Source organism: Oncorhynchus tshawytscha, linkage group LG05 (genome assembly GCF_018296145.1).
Source record: "Oncorhynchus tshawytscha isolate Ot180627B linkage group LG05, Otsh_v2.0, whole genome shotgun sequence".
Taxonomy (NCBI): domain Eukaryota; kingdom Metazoa; phylum Chordata; class Actinopteri; order Salmoniformes; family Salmonidae; genus Oncorhynchus; species Oncorhynchus tshawytscha.
The window spans coordinates 45745-70890 of record NC_056433.1 but is presented as its reverse complement, the minus strand read 5'-3'; the positions used below and the strand labels follow the sequence as shown (position 1 = coordinate 70890).

Here is a 25146-nt window from a genome sequence, read left to right as displayed (position 1 = left end):
TGTCACCAGCCCGGTACCACCAGTGCCGGCCCCACGCACCAAGCTTCCGGAGACAGTTCCCAGTCCAGAGCTTCCGGCGACAGTTCCCGGTCCGGAGCTTCCGGCGACAGTTCCCGGTCCTGAGCTTCCGGCGATAGTTCCCGGTCCGGAGCTTCCGGCTACAGTTCCCGGTTCGGAGCTTCCGGCGACGTTCCCGGTCCGGAGCTTCCGGCAACGTTTCACGGTCCGGAACCTCCTGAGACGGTCCACGGTCCGGAACCTCCTGAGACGGTCCGTGGTCCAGAGCCTCCAGCGATGGTCTGCGGTCCAGAGCCTCCAGCAGGGGTTCCCGATCCAGAGCCTCTAGTGAGGGTTCTCGGTCCAGAGAATCCTGTCAGGGTTCCCAGTCCGGAGCCTCCGGTGATGATCTACGGTCCGGAGTCCCCGGCGATGACCCACGGTCCGGTTCCTCCGGCTACGATCTACGGTTCGGTTCCTCCGGTGATGATCCACGGTCCGGAGCCCCTGGCGACGACCCATGGTCCGGTTCCTCCGGCGACAATCCACGGTCCGGAGCATCCATCGACGATCCCCGCACCAGAGCCACCATTGGAGATGACGTATCCGCGAGCAGAGTGGGTACGTCGCCCCGCTCCGGAGCCGCCCCCAATGGTAGACACCCACCCGGACCCTCCCCTATTGAGTCTGTCACGCCCTGACCATAGAGAGCTTTATATTCTCTATGTTGGTTAGGTCGGGGTGTGACTAGTGTGGGTCATCTAGGTGATTTATATTTCTATGTTGGCCTGGTTTGGTTCCCAATCAGAGGCAGCTGTTTATCGTTGTCTCTGATTGGGGATCATTGGGCAGCCATTCCCCCTTTGTGTTTTGTTGGATCTTGACTATGTATAGTTGCCTGTTAGCACTATTGTAAGCTTCACTTTTCGTTTGAGATTTATTGTTTTGTTTTGCTGTGAGTTTCACTTAATAATAAAAAGATGTGGAACCCAGATCACGCTGCACTTTGGTCCACTCATTATAACAATCGTGACAATAGGGTTAGTCTTTTTGGTTAACAGTATAGTGTGAGTCTATAGGGTTAGTCTATAATTTAAAAAAATTGGAGATGCAAAAATCCTAGCAAAATGCTTGGCGCATAGAATATAAAAAAGTATTGTCAGATATATTAGTCATCCTAATCAGACAGGTTTTTTACATGGATGATACATTGGAGATAATATAAGACATGTACTGAAAACAGTAGAGCACTATGAAGAATCTGAAAACCAAGCCTGGTATTCATAGCTGATTTTGAAAAGGCTTTTGATAAAGTATGACTGTAGTTTTTATATAAATGCCTAGAATATTTCAATTTAGGTAAATCTCTATTAAAATTGGTTAAAGTTATGTATAGTAACCCTCGGTGTAAAATAGTAAATAATGGCTACATCTCAGAAAGTTTGAAACTATCTAGAGGAGTAAAACAAGGTAATCCACTATCAGCATATCTATTTATTATTGCCATCGAAATGTTAGCTGTTAAAATTAGATCAAACAATAATATTAAGGGTTTAGAAATCCGTGGCTTAAAAACTAAGGTGTCATTGTACGCTGATGATTCATGTTTTCTTTTAAAACCACAATTAGAATCTCTCCATGGCCTCATAGAGGATCTAGATACTTTTGCTATTCTCTATGGATTAAAACCAAAGTATGATAAGTGTCGACTATGTTGACTATATTACGTATTGGATCACAAAAAATGCTAATTTTACAATACCATGTAGTTTATCAATTAAATGTTCTGAATGAGATGTGGATATACTCGGTATACAAATCCCGAAATAAATAAATGATCTCACTCCAATACATTTTTATAAAAAGTTAGCAAAAATTGATAAAATCCTGCTATCATGGAAAGGGAAATACCAGTCTATTTGTGGAAAAATCACCCCAATTAACTCTTTAGTCATATCACAGTTTACCTATTGCTTATGGTTTTGCCTACACCTAGTGACCTGCTTTTTAAATTATATGAACAAAAAATATTCAATTTTATTTGGAACGGAAAGCCAGACAAAATTAAAAGGGCCTATTTATATAACGAATATGAATTCGGAGGGCAGAAATTATTAAATATTAAAGCATTAGACCTCTCACTAAAGGCATCAGTCATACAAAAGTTATACTTAAATCCAAACTGGTTCTCTAGTAGATTGGTATGAATGTCTCATCCTATATTCAGGAAGGGCCTTTTTCCCTTTATTCAGATTACACCTGCTCAATTTCGGTTGTTTGAAAAGGAAATAATCTCCAAAATATCATTATTTTTTAAACCAGCCTTATAAAGTTGGTTACAATTTCAGTTTAATCCACCTGAAAAGACAGAACAAATAATGCAACAAATATTGTGGTTAAACTCAAATATACTAATAGAAAAAAAAACATATTTTTCAAATTAATTTTTTAAAAAAGGTATAATTTTAGTGAATGATATCACAATTAGGACTGGTGGAGTTATGTCATACATGCAGCTAACACAGGCATATGGAAATGTCTGCTCTACCCAAAATTACAACCATTAATTGCAGCATTACCACAAAACTTTAAGAGGCAAGTAAAAGTGGAAAAAAGTAAGGAACTTGTATGTCGGCACTGTATTAAAGAACATAAATGGTTAAAGAAAAGTGTGATATATAAAAACATATACCAATTTCATTTAAGGACCAAAAAACTGACAGCGGTGCCATATAAATTGCAAAATAGTTGGGAAGAGATTTTCGATATACCCATTCCATGGTACATGGTTTATGAATTGATACACAAAACAACACAGGATTCAAAACCTCTAATTCTTCCATTTAAATTACTATACAAAATTATTGCAACCAATAGAATGTTATATATATGGGGGATACAATCTTCTCAGTTCTGAAGATTTTGCTGTGAGGAGGCAGAGTCATTAGATCATTTATTTTGGTATTGTAGCTCGTTTTTGGTCATTGGTCCAGGAATGGCTGAAGAATTGCAACATTTGCCTAGAACTAATGCTGCAGATAGCAATACTGGGTGATTTGAAAAGCCATAGTCATTCAATCCATAAAATAATTATTATTTTAGCAAAAATGTTTATTTTTAATTTAAAATCTGTAGAAGCTATGAGAATAGAACATTTCAGTACTTTTGTGAAGCATCACAGCACAATAGAGAAATATATGGCAAATACAAATTCAAAATGGAGGATGTTGAGAGATAGTTGGTAGGGGTTGAATGGGGGGACTAATAACAAGATAACCAATGTAAAACATATGGGATCTGTAAAATGTATATAGGTTGAGAAATTTTGTGAAATAGCACAGTTACAAATAGAAATCAAACTGGATGGACATCAGTAATAGAGGACGGAATAAAAGAAAAGAAATAGAACTATTGTAAAATAGATTGTGTCTGTAAAATGTGTATAAGATGTATAAACTGAAGATAGAAGCCTAAGTGTTTATTAGTTTACTCCAATTGGGGGAAGGGTGGTAGGGTTTGCGATGAATAGTAAAGGTATATCCTTAAAAAAGTATGTATATCTATATAGGTATGTGTATATGTATGTATATGGATATATTTACCAAAAAAATATATAAGGGGGATTGGAAATTATGCATACAATTACATTGATGGAAGAAACAATCTTTCCGCAATATTAAGCTGATCCACCCTTAAAAAAAGTATAGGGTGAGTCTATAGGGTTAGTCTGTATGGTTAATAGTATAGGGTTAGTTAATGGGGTTAGTCTATATGGTGAACAGTGTAGGGTGAGTCTATAGGGTTAGTCTGTATGGTTAACAGTATAGGGTTAGTTAATGGGGTTAGTCTATATGGTTAACAGTTTTTTATTTTTATTTCACCTTTATTTAACCAGGTAGGCTAACTGTTATACCAACTACATACCAACTACATACCATCTGTTATACCAACTACATACGATCTGTTATACCAACTACATACCATCTGTTATACCAACTACATAACTACATACCAACTACATACCATCTGTTATACCAACTACATACCAACTACATTTCATCTGTTATACCAACTGCATAACTACATACCAACTACATTCCATCTGTTATTTTTTTTATTTTTTTATTTTTTTTATTTCACCTTTATTTATCCAGGTAGGCTAGTTGAGAACAAGTTCTCATTTGCAACTGCGACCTGGCCAAGATAAAGCATAGCAGTGTGAGCAGACAACACAGAGTTACACATGGAATAAACAATTAACAAGTCGATAACACAGTAGAAAACAAAGGGGGGAGTCTATATACAATGTGTGCAAAAGGCATGAGGAGGTAGGCGAATAATTACAATTTTGCAGATTAACACTGGAGTGATAAATGATCAGATGGTCATGTACAGGTAGAGATATTGGTGTGCAAAAGAGCAGAAAAGTAAATAAATAAAAACAGTATGGGGATGAGGTAGGTGAAAATGGGTGGGCTATTTACCAATAGACTATGTACAGCTGCAGCGATCGGTTAGCTGCTCAGATAGCTGATGTTTGAAGTTGGTGAGGGAGATAAAAGTCTCCAACTTCAGCGATTTTTGCAATTCGTTCCAGTCACAGGCAGCGTAGGGTGAGTCTATAGGGTTAGTCTGTATGGTTAACAGTATAGGGTTAGTCTATATGGTTAACAGTATAGGGTTAATCTACATGGTTAACAGTATAGGGTTAGTCTATATGGTTAACAGTATAGGGTTTGTCTATAGGGTTAACAGTATAGGGTTCATCTACGTACATGGTTAACAGCATAGGGTTAGTCTATATGGTTAACAGTATAGGGTTAGTCTACATGGTTAACAGTATAGGGTTAGTATATATGGTTAACAGTATAGGGTTAGTACATATGGTTAACAGTATAGGGTTATTCTATAGGGTTAGTCTGTATGGTTAACAGTATAGGGTTAATCTACATGGTTAACAGTATAGGGTTAGTCTATAGGGTTAGTCTATATGGTTAACAGCATAGGGTTAGTCTATATGGTTAACAGTATAGGGTTAGTCTACATGGTTAACAGTATAGGGTTAGTATATATGGTTAACAGTATAGGGTTGGTCTATAGGGTTAGTCTATAGGGTTAGTCAATTTATTTCCCAGAAGTAGCAATATAGTTTGGTCACTTATTTTGACGCTACAAGGCCTCTAGAAGTCATAACGCAACAGATGTCATCAAAGCGCGCAACATAACAGTTTACTGTCTACACTCGGTTTGTTGTTTTTATGAAATAGTTTAAATTAAAACATTTTTAAAACATAGCTAAAGTTTGTATTGCTATGGATTCCGCAACGAGGTCAGCATTTATGGCTGGGACTACAAGTTTGTGTTCCGGATTCCTGTTAAGTATCAGTTAAATACTAGCCATCATGAAAGCAGAGCAGGCTAACACTAGCAGTGCTAGTTTGTTCACAGCTGGGCACAAATGTCAGGAGTGAGATGTTTTCCACACAATCACAAGATGAAGATAAGGTGCAACTGGAAAATGGACAGGGATTTGTCTGCCCTAAATACACCACCATCCAGCATCTTAGAAAGAGATCCCCCGGCTGTTAGCTCGGCTGAGAGAAAAGGAAATCCTGCTTTCTAAGTACACCAAACTTGCTGTAACCCAGGAAAACCAAATCTCAGTTTTAAATGCCTCCTATAGCAAACTTGCCAGTGAGTTGGGCGGCATTGATCTGTCCCAATCAACGGACAGATGTTCAGCACAACTCCGCGACCCACGGGAGACAGGACACTCGCAAGGCGATACTCCAATATTGACACCATCTTCACTCACGTATTTTTTAACGACCTTTAGTTTTAGACGATCTGAGGAACTTAGGGAGGACTACAGAAAAAACATCTAACACCCTCACTAGCACAGGGAAGAGAATAATTATCTCTGGCCCCCTCCCATGCTACCAAAGATGTTCAGAACGTTTTAGCCGACTCTGCCCTGAACAAGTACATGAAAAAATTTGCAATGACAGGAATGTCTATTTTTGTGACAACTTTGATTTGCTGTGGGAGCAACCATCACCTTTAAAAAGAGATGGGATTCACCCTAACCACAGGAGTTATTTCCGACAACATCGCAAACAATTTTCTTAGATACATTGCTTGAACTGCATTGTTGGTTAAGTAAGCATTTCAATGTAAGGTCTACAACTGTTGTATTCGGCGAATGTGAAAAATAAAATTGTATTTGATTTTGATTTGATCCAGTTGCAGCGGGAGGTGTTCAGTGCCATGGTCCTTAGCTGAGTGACGGGTTTTGAGGGCACTATGGTATAGGAGTATAGTGTTGGTCTATAGGGTTAGACTACAGGGTTTGTCTATATGTTTAGTATAAAGGATTAGTCTATATGTTTAGTATATAGGGTTAGTCTATATGTTTAATATATAGGGTTAGTCTATATGTTTAATAGTATAAGGTTAGTCTATATGATTAGTCTATATGTTTAACAGTATAGGGTTAGTATATAGGGTGGTCTATATGTTTACTATTAAATATATAGACTAACCCTATACTGTTAAACATATAGACTACCTTATAATGTTACATTTATAGACTAACAATATAGACTAAACCTATATGGTTAAACATATAGACCACCCTATAGACTAACCCTATACTGTTAAACATATAGACTAACCCTATACTGTTATAGTATATATGTTTAACAGTATAGGGTTCGTCTATAGAGTTAGTCTATATGTTTAACAGTACAGGGTTAGTGTATATGGTTAGTCTATATGTTTAACACTATATGGTTAATCTATATTTTTAACATTGCAGGGTTAGTCTATGGGGTTAGTCTATGCGTTTAACATTGTAGGGTAAGTCAATGTGGGTGTCTATAAATGTAACAGTATAAGGTTAATATATATTTTTAACAATGCAGAGTTAGTCTGTAGGGTAGTGTCACGACTTCCACCGAAGTAGGTCCCTCTCCTTGTTCGGGCTGCGTTCGGCAGTCGATGTCACCGGCCTTCTAGCCATCGCTGATCCACTTTTCATTTTCCATTTGTTTTGTCTTTGTCTTACACACCTGGTTTCAATTCCCCAATTACTTGTTCATTATTTACCCTCTGTTCCCCATTGTTTGTTTGTGAGTAATTGTTTATTGTATTGCTGTCCGTATTTGTGACCTTGTATTTATTCGACGTGTATTGTTATATTATTGAGGAAAATTGCTTTCATTACTCATATCTGCTGTCCTGCGCCCGACTCATCTCACCAGCTACACACAGACGCATTACAGGTAGTCTATATGTTAAACATATAGATTAACCGTATAATGTTAAACATTACAGGGTTAGTCTGTAGGGTTAATCTATATGTTTAACAGTATAGGGTTAGTCTGTAGGGTTAATCTATATGTTTAACAGTATAGGGTTAGTCTGTAGGGTTAATCTATATGTTTAACAGTATAGGGTTAGTCTGTAGGGTTAATCTATATGTTTAACAGTATAGGGTTAATCTATATGGTTAATCTATATGTTAAGGGATTTTAGTGGACCTCTGGACTATTTACCTTTCTGTCCTGCCTGAACAGTTGATTTTTAAAGCCTATTTAACTGACAGGGTAGGCCCGTCATTGTAATTAAGAATTTGTGCTTAAAACTGACTTCAAATAAAAGGTTACACAACAAAATTATAAATTTACGCCTTTTTAACTAGGAGGTTTCAAATTAATATATTGTTAGATGTAACCCAATATACCTTCATTCCGGAGTGTCTTCAGAAACACAGCACTTTGACCGGGCCATGACCAGCTGGCTGCCCGGGCTTACAGGCAGCTCCTTATAAAGACTACATGATAACTTTATGGGTATGAGACTATGACTGAGGGATAGCCTATGACTGAGGGGTACAGGTGAGGGGTGAGAGGTAGCCCATGGGTTGGCGGTAAGGGGGAGGGGTGAGGGTAGGGGTTAGGGTGAAGAATGAGGGTAGGCTGGGATGGAGTTGAGAGGCATGAACCAAGAGTTTTAACTAAATCTACAGCACAATTATAGTTATTGATTAAAACAATAAAACATCCTAATTACAAATAAAAGCCAGAAACTACACTATTAATGAGACATTACAATCTGTAGGCCTATGTGTTTATGTTTGGGCTGTTAGTGTGTGTAAATAGTGCATTGCTAATGTTGTAAATACTACAGCCATATTAGAAGACCGTAACGCCTGTTTGTTTGAATGGGCTCTGGCCTCTTGGCTACAGGCTTCATTTAAATACTGACCACTGTTTCCTGCCCCACACCTATTGCTCTGTGAAATAGACGTTGTTTAAATCTGTAAATAAACCAGGCATTGATTCTGATCCCCCCCTCCCTCCTCCTCCTCCTCCTCTTCCATTTTAGCAACCTGGCTAACATCCCATTACTGTACTATGTAGGTCAGTACCAGGCTGTTGTCATGACGGTTGTTATGTCGCCTTAAAGTGATAATTGAGACTCTGACCGAGACTTTTATAGTGGCTAGCGGTGGAAAGGTAACAGACGCTCACGGCCTTATGAGTTCGGTGTCCGACTGTTTACAACAACTTTGCCACATGCACACACCACAGTTCTCGACACAACAGTCCTCAACACAACAGTTCTCAACATAACACAATCCACAGAACAAAACAGACCTCAAGCACATCGTGCAATACAACACATTAATATCCAACCTGTAGGCCTGCATCCCTTAAAATAGCTATTCTAGAAATTATTAATTTTAAATATTTTCTTAAATGTGTATTTTTTTTCTTGGATTGTGATGTTGTCTGCTTTAGTAGTAGTATTTGTATGCAATTGTTGTCGATATTGTTGATTGATCAAATTGTTAACATATTGTTGATATAGGCTAATTTGAACTTGCTCGACTGGTGAGAATTAGCTTTAAATTGATACATATTGACATTGGTGTGATAAAATGTGGATTGATTTGTACTGTCTCTGTCAAATAAGTTCAATGAATAACAATAAACAAATTCAGCATTGCATTGATATATAACCTGCTCACGTGAAGCATTTGCACTTCCTCTATTATCTGAAATCCACTGCTGGAAACAAACTTCAGTAGGCCTATAATCCTATTGAGAAAGAACCTGCGTAGAGATAAACAGGGAGCAAGAGAGGAGAAAGGACGTCAAGAGGAAACCATCTGGCATTTCTTAAAAATATATATATATTTCAGGTTAATTTGAATTGGGACCGATACAAGCACATTGACATATTGACAAAACCATATAAGCTAAACCAGCTCCAAAGCCTGCACAATTACGGTTAAACTTGATTTATAAACATTGCAATATTTTTATAGAATTATACCTATGCTGGATGTGTTGTGGAAGTACAACAAAAATCATCCCAAATCTCCAACAAGGCCTATAGGTTTTCACAGAGTTTTTCACAATAGTGGTCTGTAAATGCTTCTTTCACGTGAATATTTAGATTAGATTCTAGTCCCAATGGAAGCACAGAAAACAACCTCAAGACGCTGAAGACAAGATGGTAGTAGTGTCTCATCTAAGAGACAACATTAAAATGCTTTAACAGGGTCTTCATCACTCTCCAATCAAAGTGGTGAGATTTTCTTTCAAGTAGGTCTACATTTTACTCTAAAAGCGTATAGGTTAGTATATGTATGATAGGCTAGTATATTTAAGATATAGTGTATAGGTTAGTATATTTAAGATATAGTGTATAGGTTAGTACATTTCTGATATATTGTTTAGGCTAGTACATTTTTGATATACTGTATAGGCTAGTATATTTATGATATAGTGTATAGGTTAGTATATTTATGATATATTGTTTAGGCTAGTACATTTCTGATATACTGTATAGGCTAGTATATTTATCATGAAGAGTAGGCGGATTTCACCCTCAATTGGATGTTGATAGGCACGGTTAACTATATTACACTATATATATTGTACTGTGATAGTTATTATTGTATAATAGTATAGAGTTATAGTAGCCTATTTGACAGTAAATATTATGATTTGACCCTGTGTGTCTGAGTGTTAATTTCGCTCCCGCGCTGAGATTCTAAGGGTTGGGGCTCTAGTCTCTCTGAGCAGATGGATCCGGTCTGGGCTCGAACTCACTGCGCATCTGGCGCATCCTGCGCTGTCCGCGAGGCTGCTCCACGAGCTAAGCCCTATTAGCACCGTCTACCGCGCAACTGGTGCCTCGCGCACAGACAGCGCGCTCTGCCTGGTGGAAAAGCTTAATCCTCACGTGCGACAACTGGCCTTCATCAAGCCTCGAGGCAAAACAATCGAATTACTTAATTTACTCACGGGTTTGTGGGCCTTGAGAACTTAATTTTTTATTAAAAAGCATATATTAGGCTAAACCTTCCATAATGTGTGTGTTTCATGATTTTGTTTTGTGGTTATAATTTCTCATTTGAATTATGATATTATTTAGAAGAAATGCAGTATAATATTATTGAGATGAGAGAGTGTTGTGGTGGTTATTTAGGGGTAGGCCTGAGACCTGTATAGGAACAGATGGAGAAATAGTTTGTTAATTAAACATTAAGAGTAAATAACGGCGTCTTAAGGGCCTGTCTGCCTGCCTGCCGGTCTGCCTGTCGGTCTGCCTGTCGGTCGGTCTGTAGCGGGGTCTGTGGTGACTGGTTCTTATAATGGCACAAGTCATAATTTAAATATCACACCGATGCAGTTAAAACACAACCGTGGTTTAAGTTTAACATTGGTTAACGTGTCTGCGCGCATGTTGAAGTTGCCGGTTTTGAGTGGAGTGGGCAGGTGGATTTAGCATCTCCTGGAGTAATTTCGATAATTCGGGTTAAATAAGCAGAGCTCCAGGCTTTAAAACACTAAAAGCACCGTTCTGCCGTTGCGCTTAGACTCGCTTAATGTTCGCTCACCCTCCCTCTCTCCCCCTCGGTGCGTGTGTTATATCTGACAGACTGCTAGAGTAGTTCAGCACTGAGGCAGACAGACAGAGAGCTGCAGGGCCTGACCGGAAGCACAGCCTTCTGTTATTCCACATGTATCTTTTCCTCTCTACACTCCTCTCTCAATTCAATTCAGGGGGCGTTATTGGGAAACATATGTTAACATTGCCAAAGCAAGTGGGGTAGATAATATACAAAAGTGAAATAAACAATAAAAATTAACAGTAAACATTCCACTCACAGAAGTTCCAAAACAAATGTCATATTATGTATATATACAGTGTTGTAACAAATCCCTCCTCTCTCTCTACCAGCAGACCTTCCTCTCTCTCTCTACCAGCCCCTTACCTGCAAACCCCCATTTCTCTCTACCTTCTTCTCTCTACCGGCAGACCTCTCTCTCTACTGGACAGTAACCAGCAGACCCTCCTCTCTCTCTACCATCCTCTCTCTCTCTACTGGCAGACCATCCTATCTCTCCATCCTCTCTCTCTACCGGCTGTTACCAACAGGCTCTCCCTCGCTCTTTCTTTCACTTTCTCTCGCTCTCTCTCGCTCTACCGGTCTGTTTACCATCTAACTGGCTCCAGGTGAGTGCGGGTGGTTGAGATCATCATACTGACCGCTGTCTCGCACTGGCCTCCCGGTCTTAACCGAATATTAAACGGTATAATAAGCTGACCTCCATTCATGCGCCCGCCACTCACACAATGGCGTCAGAGTATTGTTTCGACCTGCTTGAGGGCAACACAACGTTGACACTTCTACACAGCGCTTGAGCACCGGTTGAAGAGGCTATATCCAAGCCGAAAAAGAAAAGAGATGATTCGGTGTCTCCGTTTCTCTCATGAGCTGAAGCCCTATCACCCTTCCGCCCGAGCGCAGAGCAGAAACACACACACACATTTACCCTGGTTATATCACAAAGCCTTAACAATTCACTGTGAAATACAATTTTGTTAACCTATAAATGTACGTTATAAATGTCCATGTTCCATTAGCGACATAAGAGAAAAGGAACGAGGTTTATTCCTCAGAGAAATCCAGAGCTGTTAGCAGAAATTATCTCCTGATTTTTCTCGTTATTAATCTCCACGAAATGATCTTCTTCCCAGGTAGTGCACGCATTCAATATTTATGATTCCGATCAAAACATAATATCTTCGTTATTTCCAAATACATCTGGAGCATATTTTTACTGTTTAATATCGAGTCTATTAGATTTAAAAACAATGAGGATAGCATAATAATAATAACCACAATAAAATGTCTGTAAATAGACTCAATAATGGCAATAATTAAACACCAATAATAAGGATAACAACAACAATAAAACATCAATAATGATAGTACTAGTAATGAGTTCGTAATATGCTAATAGTAGTAGTTGTAAAATTGGTTTAATAGAGATTCGGCGACGTGCTCGGCAATGGAGTGCTATGTTTGAAAAAATGAAAAACATTAAACACATTTAGTTTAAGCGAAAATAGATTTTTAAGTAATAATCAATATATAAACCAGGGGATGTTTTAAAAGCAACTTACATTTCTGTTGAACATCCAATTCCTGTTGTAATAGCCTAGGTTTAAGCCATGTGGGTGAAACGAAGAAAGCAAATACAAACGAGAAAATGTCCACAAAAATTGATGAAAGAGTGTCGGTTCCTTATTAGGGAAGATACAATATGTATTCCTTGTCTCCTGGGATGGAAGCAGCTCTTCTATTGTCCTCCATCCATTCCTCAGTGCTGATGCTTAATTTTCTAACTATATTATCAGGGGACCACCGACGACATCACAACAGAAATACCCTGCAAGTACAAAATCGGCGCGCCAGCCGGTGTGACTGGTACAGAGGGGAAACGCTCCGGTTTCACCAGCTATCTGCGGCTCTATGCAGGGACTTTTTACATTTCTTTCGTTTTGGGGATTTTAACGGAAATCATTTATTTGATCAAGCGGGTTACCGGAGCAAGAACATGTCAGCCACATTTCCCGGCCTGGTCCATGATTCCGAGGTATTTATTTACTATCACTCTTCTTCATTCTTCATTATAAATAACATTAAGGAATATTCTCTATCAGTTATATTAATCACAACTGTTTGTGAGACTACATGCAGATTTAGAGTACAAATCATTGTGAATGGGTCTCCAGACAACAGGGCTTCATATATCGTGGGACCGGGATAGGACTGTCTTTGTGTAATTGGGGTTGTTTTAGTGTGGAGAGAGAGAGAGGCAGATGAGCCTCCTGTGTGTAAAACCGGTAACAGAAGTGATTAGAACGTTATGGTGGCTCATCCTACTCACCTGCCATCCGGCTCGCGTAAAGCTGAGACCGCAGTTCGATAGTAATAATATACAAATAAAAATAGAGCAACATGAGCTCTAAAACGATGAACCCAGCATGACAGAACCGTGAACAACATGCACATACAAACACCATAGGCTCGTGGAATGACATATTCATGTATTTTTTTCTAAGCGTCTTGTGTGTTTCAGTTGTGTCAAAGTGTGTGAGAACATGTTTGGGAGACAGCTGGCGGTTAAAGAGATTGTAAATGAAATGACACTGCTGAGATTTTCCTTTCCTTTCTTCCTCTCAGATACGTCATGACGGGTCCAACAGTTATCGTCTGATGCAACTCGGTTGCCTCGAGAGCGTCGCCAACTCTTCGGTGGCCTACAGCTCGTCCTCGCCGCTCACAGCCTACCCCCCGGCGGCCACAGAGTTCGCCTCGCCCTACTTCTCAACCAACCACCAGTACACCCCCCTGCACCACCAGTCCTTCCACTATGACTTCCAGCACTCCCACCCAGCCGTGGGCCCAGAAGCATATGGCCTCAACTCTCTCCACTCCGGGCAGTACTACCAGCAGATTCACCATGCAACACATGGAGATGCAGACTTCATCAACCTGCACAGTGCCCGTGCACTCAAGTCCTCGTGCCTGGATGATCAGCAGAGACGCGAGTTGGGCTGCCTGGACGCTTACCGGCGACATGACCTGTCTTTGATGACGTCACACGGTGGACAGTATAGCATGCACCACGACCAGAGGCTGCTGCCTGCGGCAGGTCTGGGGCTCCCAGCCCCTGGGGCGGATGACCTGCAGGTACCTCCTCTCCTCTCTTGTCTTCTCTCCTCTCCCCTCTTCTCAACTCCTCTCCCCTCTTCTCAACTCCTCTCCCCTCCCCTCACCCTTCTATCTTCTCCTCTCCCCTACTTCTCACCTCTTCTCCACTCCTTTCTGCTCCCCTCCCCTCCTATCTTCTCCTCTCCCCTAATCCCTGCTCCTCTCCCCTTCTCTCCTCTCCTCTCCCCTCTTCTCACTTCTCCACTCCTCTTCCCTCCCCTCTTCACACCTCTCCACTCCTCTTCCCTCCCCTCTTCACATCTCCCTTCCTATCATCTCCTCTCCCCTACTCCCTGCTCCTCTCCCCTTCTCTCCACACCTCTCCCGTATTTTTACTCCTCTCTCCTCTCCTGTCATCTCCCCTCCTCTCCTCTCTGCTCCTCTTCCTTCCTCTCCACTCTTCTCCTCTCCCCCACTGTTGTAATCCTGATCAAACACCAAGTCTAAACACAGCTGCTGACATTTTTTATCCAATAGCCACACTGGCTATAATGAACTACAAAGTCATTTTCAGGCCCTAACTGAGACAGACAGACACACAGACAGACAGACACACAGACAGACACACAGACACACAGACAGAGTACTCACTATGTATATAACCCGTTTAAGAATGGACATTGCCATTGAGGCGTTCCACCATTTTAAAGTAGTCAACTGGGTCTTGATTCCTATGAGTTGGGAACAATCAGACAATGAATTAGAACAAAATGTACTGCTTTAAAATGGATGTAGTCTCAATGGCGCCGGTGCTGTCACATACGCTATAATGGCACAGATACAAAGATGAGTCCTCTATCTATCTCTATGGTCAGAGTCCGTCTCCGCCCTTACCAGACACAGACACTAGCCCAGCTCTGTTCCCTCTCACGCGTTGCAGTCCTTTTGAAAAGCAGCAGGAGGAGGGTTCAGTCAAAATAGAAACAGAACATTCCATGTATGACAGTCGATACCTACATTAGGCTAATATTATACTCGATGGAGAGAAATTGAATCAAAATGGGTCAAATGAAGATGAAGTAATCTAGAACAAAAGGAAATAGAATAAATGCTGCATTTAAACGGTTAATCTGAGAAATCCACTTCCATTATGCAGTCCACCCTCTACTTTACCCCATATGCACGTGACATATATTTTAAATATTCTTTTAGATGTAAAGAAATAGTGTGTGTGTGTGTCCGGCTGGTGAGGCGGTGTGAAGCCGCTGTGTCGCTCTCCTCTGAAAGGCGGATTAAGGGATCCGGGTTCGCGGCACAATGGGTCGCGGGAGCCCCATAAAGCACCGTAGTTTATCCAATTACCGACTTAATGTCAATCAACCGGTTCTTTATGCAGCAACATCTGAGCTGCGGCTCCAGTTAAACACGCTACACGGGACAGAAAAATCATTCCTTTATTACAATATTCCGTTTTAAACTGAACAACCAAACTGCTAGGATACCAGAAGTAATTCAACTGGTAGGATAATATATATTTACTCAATTAATCATATTAATATAGAGCCATTGTAGAACTACTTTACTTGTAAGTAATATTAATATAGGTTTAAATTATAACTAATTGATCGATACTATTAATATAGGTTTATGTGATAACTACTTGATTAATAATATGTTTTTATTTAACTACTTGATTCGTAATATTAATATAAGTTTATATGTATATTATTAATTATATTTGTTTTTGTAAATAATAAAACAAATATTTTATTGTCACAAACACCTGATAGGTTTAATGTGTTGTTTTACAGCGTCAGTCATAGTAGTATGATAGGTGTTGTTTTACAGGGTCAGTCATAGTAGTATGATAGGTGTTGTTTTACAGGGTCAGTCATAGTAGTATGATAGGTGTTGTTTTACAGGGTCAGTCATAGTAGTATGACAGGTGTTGTTTTACAGGGTCAGTCATAGTAGTATGATAGGTGTTGTTTTACAGGGTCAGTCATAGTAGTATGCCAGGTGTTGTTTTACAGGGTCAGTCATAGTAGTATGACAGGTGTTGTTTTACAGGGTCAGTCATAGTCGTATGATAGGTCTTGTTTTACAGGGTCAGTCATAGTAGTACAGCACCACTGGAGCACATTAGGGTTAAATTCCTTGGTCAAGGGCACATCTACTGATAGATTAAACTGATAACTACTTTATTAATATTGATAAAGGTTTATATTTTAACAGGTTCATTAATATTAATATAGGTGTATATGATGACTGCTTTACTAATAATATTAATATAGGTGTATATGACAACTACTTTACTGATAATATTAATATATGTGTACATGATTTTTTTTAATTTTTTTTATTTCACCTTTATTTAACCAGGTAGGCCAGTTGAGAACAAGTTCTCATTTGCAACTGCGACCTGGCCAAGATAAAGCATAGCAGTGTGAGCAGACAACACAGAGTTACACATGGAATAAACAATTAACAAGTCAATAACACAGTAGAAAACAAAGGGGGGAGTCTATATACAATGTGTGCAAAAGGCATGAGGAGGTAGGCGAATAATTACAATTTTGCAGATTAACACTGTAGTGATAAATGATCAGATGGTCATGTACAGGTAGAGATATTGGTGTGCAAAAGAACAAGTAAATAAATAAAAACAGTATGGGGATGAGGTAGGTGAAAATGGGTGGGCTATTTACCAATAGACTATGTACAGCAGCAGCGATGATAACTACTTTACTAATAATATTAATATAGGGCTACATGATAACTACTTTACTAATAATATTAATATAGGGCTACATGATAACTACTTTACTAATAATATTAATATAGGTGTATATGATAACTAGTTCATTAATATTAATATAGGTGTATAAGATAACTACTTTATTAATAATATTAATATAGGTGTATATGATAACTACTTTTCTAATAATATTAATATAGATGTATATGATAACTACTTTACTAATAATATTAATAAAATAGCGTACCATAGCATAGTAAAATAGTCTCCTGGTAGGATCTGTAACAATAATTATTATAATAATGGGGATGGTGTTCTAGATCCAATTGCCTACCATATTTTTTTCCTGTTCTCTTATTTATGCTATGATGGTGATGAGGATAACCGATATTGTGATTCTGATTATAAGAATATTGTTTTTATTTAAAGTTCATATATTTCAATATGTCACCATCTTTGCCACTTTCGTTATGTAGATTGTTATTAGACCTGTGAGTGGTCTGTTGGTAGGAAGGGTAGAAGGACACACACGGCCCATTAGAATAGGTCTTCGCCCTTCTTTAGAAAATAAAGGCACGTGAACCTGAGTAGAACAGATGCGGTCTGATCCAACGAGCGCAGAAACAGACATAGCATCTTTGAGAACATAAAGAGATTTTCATGCTCAACAAAAGAGCTGCCACACCTTTCCCCCGGCTCCCTAACCCTAACCCTTTCTCCTGTTAGACACTTAATGTATGCAAGACCTTTGCGTTTTGTATATTGATTTTATAATCACTTTAGCTTCGGAGTAAAAATATACTATAGAGACAGAGTTTGTTAAAAAGACTTACACGGCCTGTTCCGTGTGGCGTGAGATAGACAGCCGAGTGTTTTATTTTAATCAGGGCTGTGTCTGTGCCCGACCGCCTTGCGGCTCACACCGGGGATTAACGGGGTTCTTGTTCCTAGGCCATCATTGTAAATAAGAAGTTGTTCTTAACTGACTTGCCTAGTTAAATAAATACAATAGTAATCATGCATTAATAATGTCCAGAGAGAAACAAATGAGAATCAAAAAACAGACACATTCAGCTCTGCACAGTGCGTCAACTTCAGGATGGGCGAGAACGCTCAGCTCACGGTGGCGTGTGTGTGTGGATATCTGCGCCTACCTGTTGTTACCGATCATAACCACAAATGTAGCATGTAAAACCTGTTAAAAGTGCCCGCGTGCAGAGCCTGGTATCAGAATGACTGAGGAACACGGGCTCTATTTTAAAGGAACAGTGGGTTAAGTGCCTTGTTCAGGGGTAGAAGGACAGATGTTTATCTTGTCAGCTCGGGGATTCGATCTTGCAGCCTTCCGGTTACAAGGCCAACGCTCTAACCACTAGGCTACTTGCTGCCACATTCTTCATTGTTATTATTCATACAATTATTATTATTATTATTATTGCTGTTGTTATTATTAATAATGTGACACCGTTTCAGGGCTCCGTCGAGGCGCAGTGCGGGCTCATGCTCAATGGCCAAGGTGGCGTCATCCGAAGAGGTAAGGCACCTTACAACAAACACTTTAGACACACATTAACATGAATACCCATCTCCTTCTCTGTCTGGTAAACTGAAGAATCGAGCAGACAAGACGGAATCTAAATCAAGTGAAAATATATTGTTGTTGAATTAGCCAATATTATGACACACCACGGTACTATTTTACATTTTCTGTCAGATTGTATTTAAAGTTGTTAAATTAGTACGTGAAATGTCCTGTCATGCATGCAGGCACTTTCACTTCAAACCAGACAATTCCTCTACTCTGCTTGAAGCTGTAATGTCGGATTTCCTTCACGCTTTCAGTACAACTTCCATTGTAGAATAGAGTGTGCATAATCCTCTGATCAGTCATTCTCAAACCAACTCTATTATGAAAAGTAACAATGAAAAGAAGAAATAAAAATAATATTGCCTAACAACAACAACAAGAAACAATAATATGAATAATAACAGTTATAGTTATTGTTATAATGACAGCAATAATAACAGTTATAGTTGCTTGATAGTAATAATTACAGCTTTAATAACAGTAAAAGCAGTAATAACATAACTAATAAAAAAATCCTGAAAAAAGGTGGTTTGCTTGATAGCTTGTTTTAAAGTGTTTATGGGATGGCAGGTAGCCTAGTGGTTAAGAGTGTTGGGCCAATAACCAATAAGTCGCTGGTTTGAATCCGTGCCGTTGAGCAAAGAACTTAACCCTAATTGCTTCTGTAAATGCATTTAAAATGTCTAAAACCATAGTTTTGGCATTTTATCCATGAAATGTAATACTAATTTATGCCAATTGCCTCTGTTTATAGTTTATCAAAGTGAATTTAAGGTAGCCTGAACATGTGAAAATTGGTTTGGTGTCTCTAGCTTGAACGGTTCAAGAGTTACTGTTGGTAAATTATTTTATGCAAAATATACAGTACATACTTATAGTAGATAAACGTTTTTAAATAGTTTACGCTCTAGAGCGGGCGGAATACATGGCATTATAATTCATCTGGAGTTGTGCTTTCAATCCAGCAAGAACAGCTAATAATCATTTAACAGTGTTATCCTTCACAGTAATAACTGAAGGATGTTTTTATTTCTTCTTTATTTCTTTAATTTCACCTTAATTTAACCAGGTAGGCGAGTTGAGAACAAGTTCTCATTTACAACTGCGACCTGGCCAAGATAAAGCAAAGCAGTGCGACAAAAAAACAACACAGAGTTACACATGGAATAAACAAAAGTACAGTCAATAACACAATAGAAAAATCTATAAACAGTGTGTGCAAATGGAGTTTGATCATTTCATAGTGTTGGCCTTCACAGTAATAACCAAATTATGTTTTGATAATTTCATTGTGTTGGCCTTCACAATAATAACTGAAATATGTTTTGATGTCATTAGTAAAGACTTATGACTGTTTTTATTATTTGTTATCATTGATACATTGGAAATTAACTGTATAATGAAATAAAGCCCAATGATGTAGAAAGAGATCATTCGAACTCTGAAATACTGTTTCTGCTGATTTTAATCCACTAAGGTGTTGACACAAGACTTTTCCAGATGTTCCGCGTGGTAAAATTAATATAAATTTAAAAAATGAAAATAAGATAAAAAAACAACAACATTTTAGCTCGAGCTTGGTAAGGAGAACAAAGAGCGAACTGCTTTCCTGGAATTTTGACCTGTTATCTGTTGCTGTGATAGTATTTTTACCTGTTATCTGTTGCTGTGATAACAGGTATAAATATTATCTGTTGCTGTGATAGTATTTTTCAGTATTTCATCATCTCCACATCTATCACTCCAGGATTAATGCTAAATTGTAATTATTTTGCCTCTATGGCCTATTTATTGTCTTCCTCCCTACTCTTCTACATTTGTACATAGATTTTTGTATTGTGTTATTGACTGTGTTTGTTATGTGTAACACTGTGTTGTTGTTTTTGTCGCACTGCTTTGCTTTATCTTGGCCAGGTCGCAGTTGTAAATGAGAACTTGTTCTCAACTAGCCTACCCGGTTCAATAAAGGTGAAATAAAATTAAAAAAATAAATGTTTACCTTATCACTCTCTGTTGCTGTAGTATTATTTTTTACCTGTTATCTGTTACTGTTATCTATCAAATACGTCGTTATTTTTCTGTTATTCTCTAGCTTTACACACACGTGTAATTTTCCACTAAGCAGCCTGTATCTAGTTGTTTAATAAACAGTGCAGGTGCGTGTGTGTGTTACTCTGTCTTGGTGTTGTGTTTTGGAGAGTTCTGGAGGATTGATACGGGAATCCCTCCGCTATCACTTTCGGTTAATGGTGTGCAGGATTTAGCCGCGAGCTCCACTGCTCCAACCATCACAACCAATAATCTTTGCTTTACCTCGCGCTCCCGTATCGATAGCTTCTCTCGCCTCGGGCGGCCGCTTTGATATGCTAATGCGGCGCGGCCAGAATTCAGCTGAGATCATATTAATGTTGTTCTTTCTGACGCCGGCTTTGGCGCCATGAATATTCACACAACCTTTTTCAAAAGAAATGTCTCCAGAAACGCGGCTCCTACTTAGAGCAGTGTCTGTGTTTTAATCACCAGTATCCCACCAAGCCTTCAGCATCTGATCAAGCTTATCACCAGACGTGTGCCCTCTACGTGCACGCGCCCTCTCTCAGACGGCTGCTGGGTTTGTGTGGGCTGTGCTGTCTTGTGACAGGTGCTCTAAACATTGTTTTTAAAATAGGAAGAGAATGACATTTGGCCCGTGTCTCTTTTTCTTTAATTTTCGTGGCAAACTTGTAAAAGGCGCTTGATTCCGCGTGTGATCCCGCCGCCGCTCGCGCCGCCGCCCGAGGCTACTCTCCACTGCTTAAATAGCGCTATCGCCTCTGGGCCCATGCGCTCCACCGCACTACCGGCAAAAGCTCTTTTTCCATTGCCCGTGGCAACATAAAATACAAACTACTTTGATTCAAAACATTTTTGGAGGAATTAATATGATGTGAACTCACAGCTTTCAGAGACGTGAGTCTGACTGACAGGCCAGGCAGGAAACTGTCACACAGCTGGACTTCACACACGACTATCACACTCACATACACAAGCACACGAACGCACGTGTTTATTTATTGTGTTACTGTGTTGTGTCTAGGAGGTACCTGTGTGGTGAACCCGACAGATCTGTTCTGCTCTGTCCCTGGCCGTCTGTCCCTCCTGAGCTCAACCTCCAAATATAAAGTCACCATCGCTGAGGTGAAGAGACGCCTCTCGCCTCCAGAGTGTCTCAACGCCTCACTACTGGGAGGAATCCTCCGCAGGTATACACACACACACACACACACACACACACACACACACACACACACACACACACACACACACACACACACACACACACACACACACACACACACACACACACACACACACGATAACAAAAACACGAACAATGGAGTAAAACATATTTGTATTTTAGGCTCTGATGACAGTTTTACACTCATGAGGTTTTTTCCGAAAGTGATCGGTATTGTATTGTTGATACTCATGTTTCATTGATAGTGATGTGATTATATATGCTGGGGTTACACATTCATACATGGCAAAACAGATAGGCAAAAAGTAATACAAAGAAAATAGATTTGAAGTGTCTGTCCTATATCTGAGAGATAAACAGATGCCTTATGTTAATTTGACCCAGTTTCTCACAGCAGAAAAAGAATCCTGTAGCAACAAGGAATGGAAATTATTATGTGGATTATAATTAATGGGAATGTTTTATAGTGGTTAATTCATTTTTGGTATTGATGTGAAGATGTGATCATGTCTTTTAATGCAGAGCTAAGTCTAAGAATGGTGGTCGTTGTCTGAGAGAGAAGTTGGATCGACTTGGACTCAACCTGCCAGCTGGTCGGAGAAAAGCTGCCAACGTTACACTCCTCACCTCTCTGGTGGAAGGTAGGAATAACTGATTGCTCTATCAATTTACACCTAATAAATCTCATCCCTTCATCAATCTACACCTAAAAAAACCTCATCCCTCTATCAATCTACACCTATTAAAATTCACTCCGCTATCAATCTACACCTAATAAAACTCATCCCTCTACCAATCTACACCTATTAAAACTCATCCCTTTATCAATCTACACCTAATAAAACTCATCCCTCTATCAATCTACACCTAATAAAACTCATAATTCTATCAATTTACACCTATTAAAATTCACTCCGCTATCAATCTACACCTAATAAAACTCATCCCTCTACCAATCTACACCTATTAAAACTCATCCCTTTATCAATCTACACCTAATAAAACTCATCCCTCTATCAATCTACACCTCCTAGTAAAACTCATGACTATACTAATAAAACATCTGTGTGTGTGTGTGTGTTTGTAGGTGAGGCGCTCCACCTGGCTAGAGACTTTGGTTATACGTGTGAGACAGAGTTTCCTACCAAGGCAGTAGGAGAACACCTTGCCAGTCAACACAATGAACCCAAGGAGACCAACGCACGCAAGAAGATGGTGCTGGCCACCAAGTAAGACACACACACACACACACACACACACACACACACACACACACACACACACACACCCTTATTTACTTTTATATAAAGATTTTTTTCACTCTTTATTCAATGCGCACTTTATTTTATTTATGTGTCAATTAATCCCATATGGGATTGGTTGCCAGTTGACATGAAAATACACATTTTATTCATTGATTCATTCTGAAAATAAATAAAAAATTCAGAGACACACACTGAAACCTTAACCTCTAACCTGTGACATTTAGGCAGATCTGTAAAGAGTTTCAGGACCTGTTGAGTCAGGACCGTTCTCCTCTTGGCTCCTCCAGACCCACACCTATACTGGACCTGGATATACAGAGACACCTCACACACTTCAGGTACGCACACACACACACACACAGTAATATGCAAAGTCCTAAAAATAGTCAAATCCACTCTGCTACCCAAGGGTTAGTGGTTAGGGTTAGCTTCTACCCCCAAGTCATAGACTGTTGTCTCTGCTACCCCCAAGTCATAGACTGTTGTCTCTGCTACCCCCAAGTCATAGACTGTTGTCTCTGCTACCCCCAAGTCATAGACTGTTGTCTCTGCTACCCCCAAGTCATAGACTGTTGTCTCTGCTACCCCCAAGTCATAGACTGTTGTCTCTGCTACCCCCAAGTCATAGACTGTTGTCTCTGCTACCCCCAAGTCATAGACTGTTGTCTCTGCTACCCCCAAGTCATAGACTGTTGTCTCTGCTACCCCCAAGTCATAGACTGTTGTCTCTGCTACCCCCCAAGTCATAGACTGTTGTCTCTGCTACTGCACTGCAAGCGGTACTGATGCACCAAGTCTGGAATAAACAGGACCCTGAACAGCTTCTACCCCCAAGATGGCTAAATAGTAAAATGGTTAAGCAAATAGTTAGTAAAATAGTCAGCTACACTTACCATCTGCATTGACTCTTTTTGCACTAACTTTGTTAACTCATTATATACATTGCTACTGCTGTTTATTATCTATCACTTTATTACTAATTATATGTACATATCTACCTCAATTAACTCATACCCCTGCACATTGATTCAGTACTGGTACCATGTGTATATAGCCAAGTTATTACCTCATACCCCTGCACATGGTCTCAGTTTATTTTTTTATTTTTCCTTTAATTAACCAGGCAAGTAAGTTAAGAACAAATTCTTATTTTCAATGACAGCCTAGGGTTAACTGTTCAGGGGCAGAACAACAGATTTGTACCTTGTCAGCTAGGGGGATTGAACTTGCAACCTTCTGGTTAACCTTCCGGTTACTAGTCCAACGCTCTAACCACTAGGCTACCCTGCCGCCCCCAGTACAGGTACCATGTGTATATAGCCAAGTTATCGTTACTCATCGTGGATTTATTATTACCTGTTGTTTACCAAGCATGTGACACATAACATTTGTATTTATTATGGATCCCCATTAGCTGCAACCAAGGAAGCAGATAGTCTTCCTGGGGTCCGGGAAAATTAAGCCAGTTATACAATTTAAAAAACATTACAATACGTTCATAACATATTTCACAACATATTAAGTGTGTGCCCTCAGGCCCCTACTCTACTACCACATATCTACAACGCAAAATCCATGTGTATGTGTGTGTATAGTGCATATGTTTGCATGCGTCTGTGCCTATGTTTGTGTTGCTTCACAGTCCCCGCTGTTCCATAAGGTGTATTTTTACCTATTTTTAAATCTGATTATACTGCTGCATCAGTTACCTGATGTGGAATAGAGTTCCATGTAGTCATGGCTCTATGTAGTACTATGTGCCTCCTATAGTCTGTTCTGGACTTGGGGACTGTGAAGAGACCTCTGGTGATATGTGTTGTGGGGTATGCATAGGTGACTGAGCTGTGTGCCAGTTGTTTAAACAGACAGCTTAGTGCTTTCAACCAGCTTCACTACTAATGTCTGTGTTTAGGGTTATATAATGTGTATTTATATGTGTGTGGGTGTATTCTCCAGTCTGATCACCCATGGGTTTGGGACTCCGGCGGTGTGCGCAGCTCTTAGCACCTTCCAGACCGTTCTCAGTGAGATGCTCAACTTCCTGGACAAACAATCTGCCGCTGGGAACCATGGGAAAACCTCAGGTCAGGAGACGGAAAAGACCGGAAACGCCCGTAAAAACAGCGAACCGCTCAATAAAGAGGAGAAAGCTGAAAAGACAGAGTAACCCCTTCCCTGTGCCTTGGGAGGATAAGCTATGGAGGCAGATATGTTTATTAATTCTGAACAACAGGAAGTAGAGACATGGACTTCTGGTCACCGCCATCTGGGAGCCAA

The 25146-nt window shown here is 39.6% G+C and overlaps 1 protein-coding gene across 1 annotated transcript; it reads left to right on the top strand.

Annotated features, from left to right (window-relative positions):
• Window positions 1-429: 429 nt before the first annotated feature.
• On the top strand, window positions 430-25036 carry LOC112235866 (transcription factor AP-2-delta-like). The gene is made up of 8 exons (XM_042321295.1): window positions 430-651; window positions 13550-14059; window positions 18252-18312; window positions 21443-21608; window positions 22127-22245; window positions 22692-22833; window positions 23094-23320; window positions 24867-25036. The coding sequence occupies exons 1-8, from the start codon at window positions 430-432 to the stop codon at window positions 25034-25036; spliced, it is 1617 nt and encodes a 538-aa protein (XP_042177229.1).
• The last annotated feature ends 110 nt before the right edge of the window (window positions 25037-25146 follow it).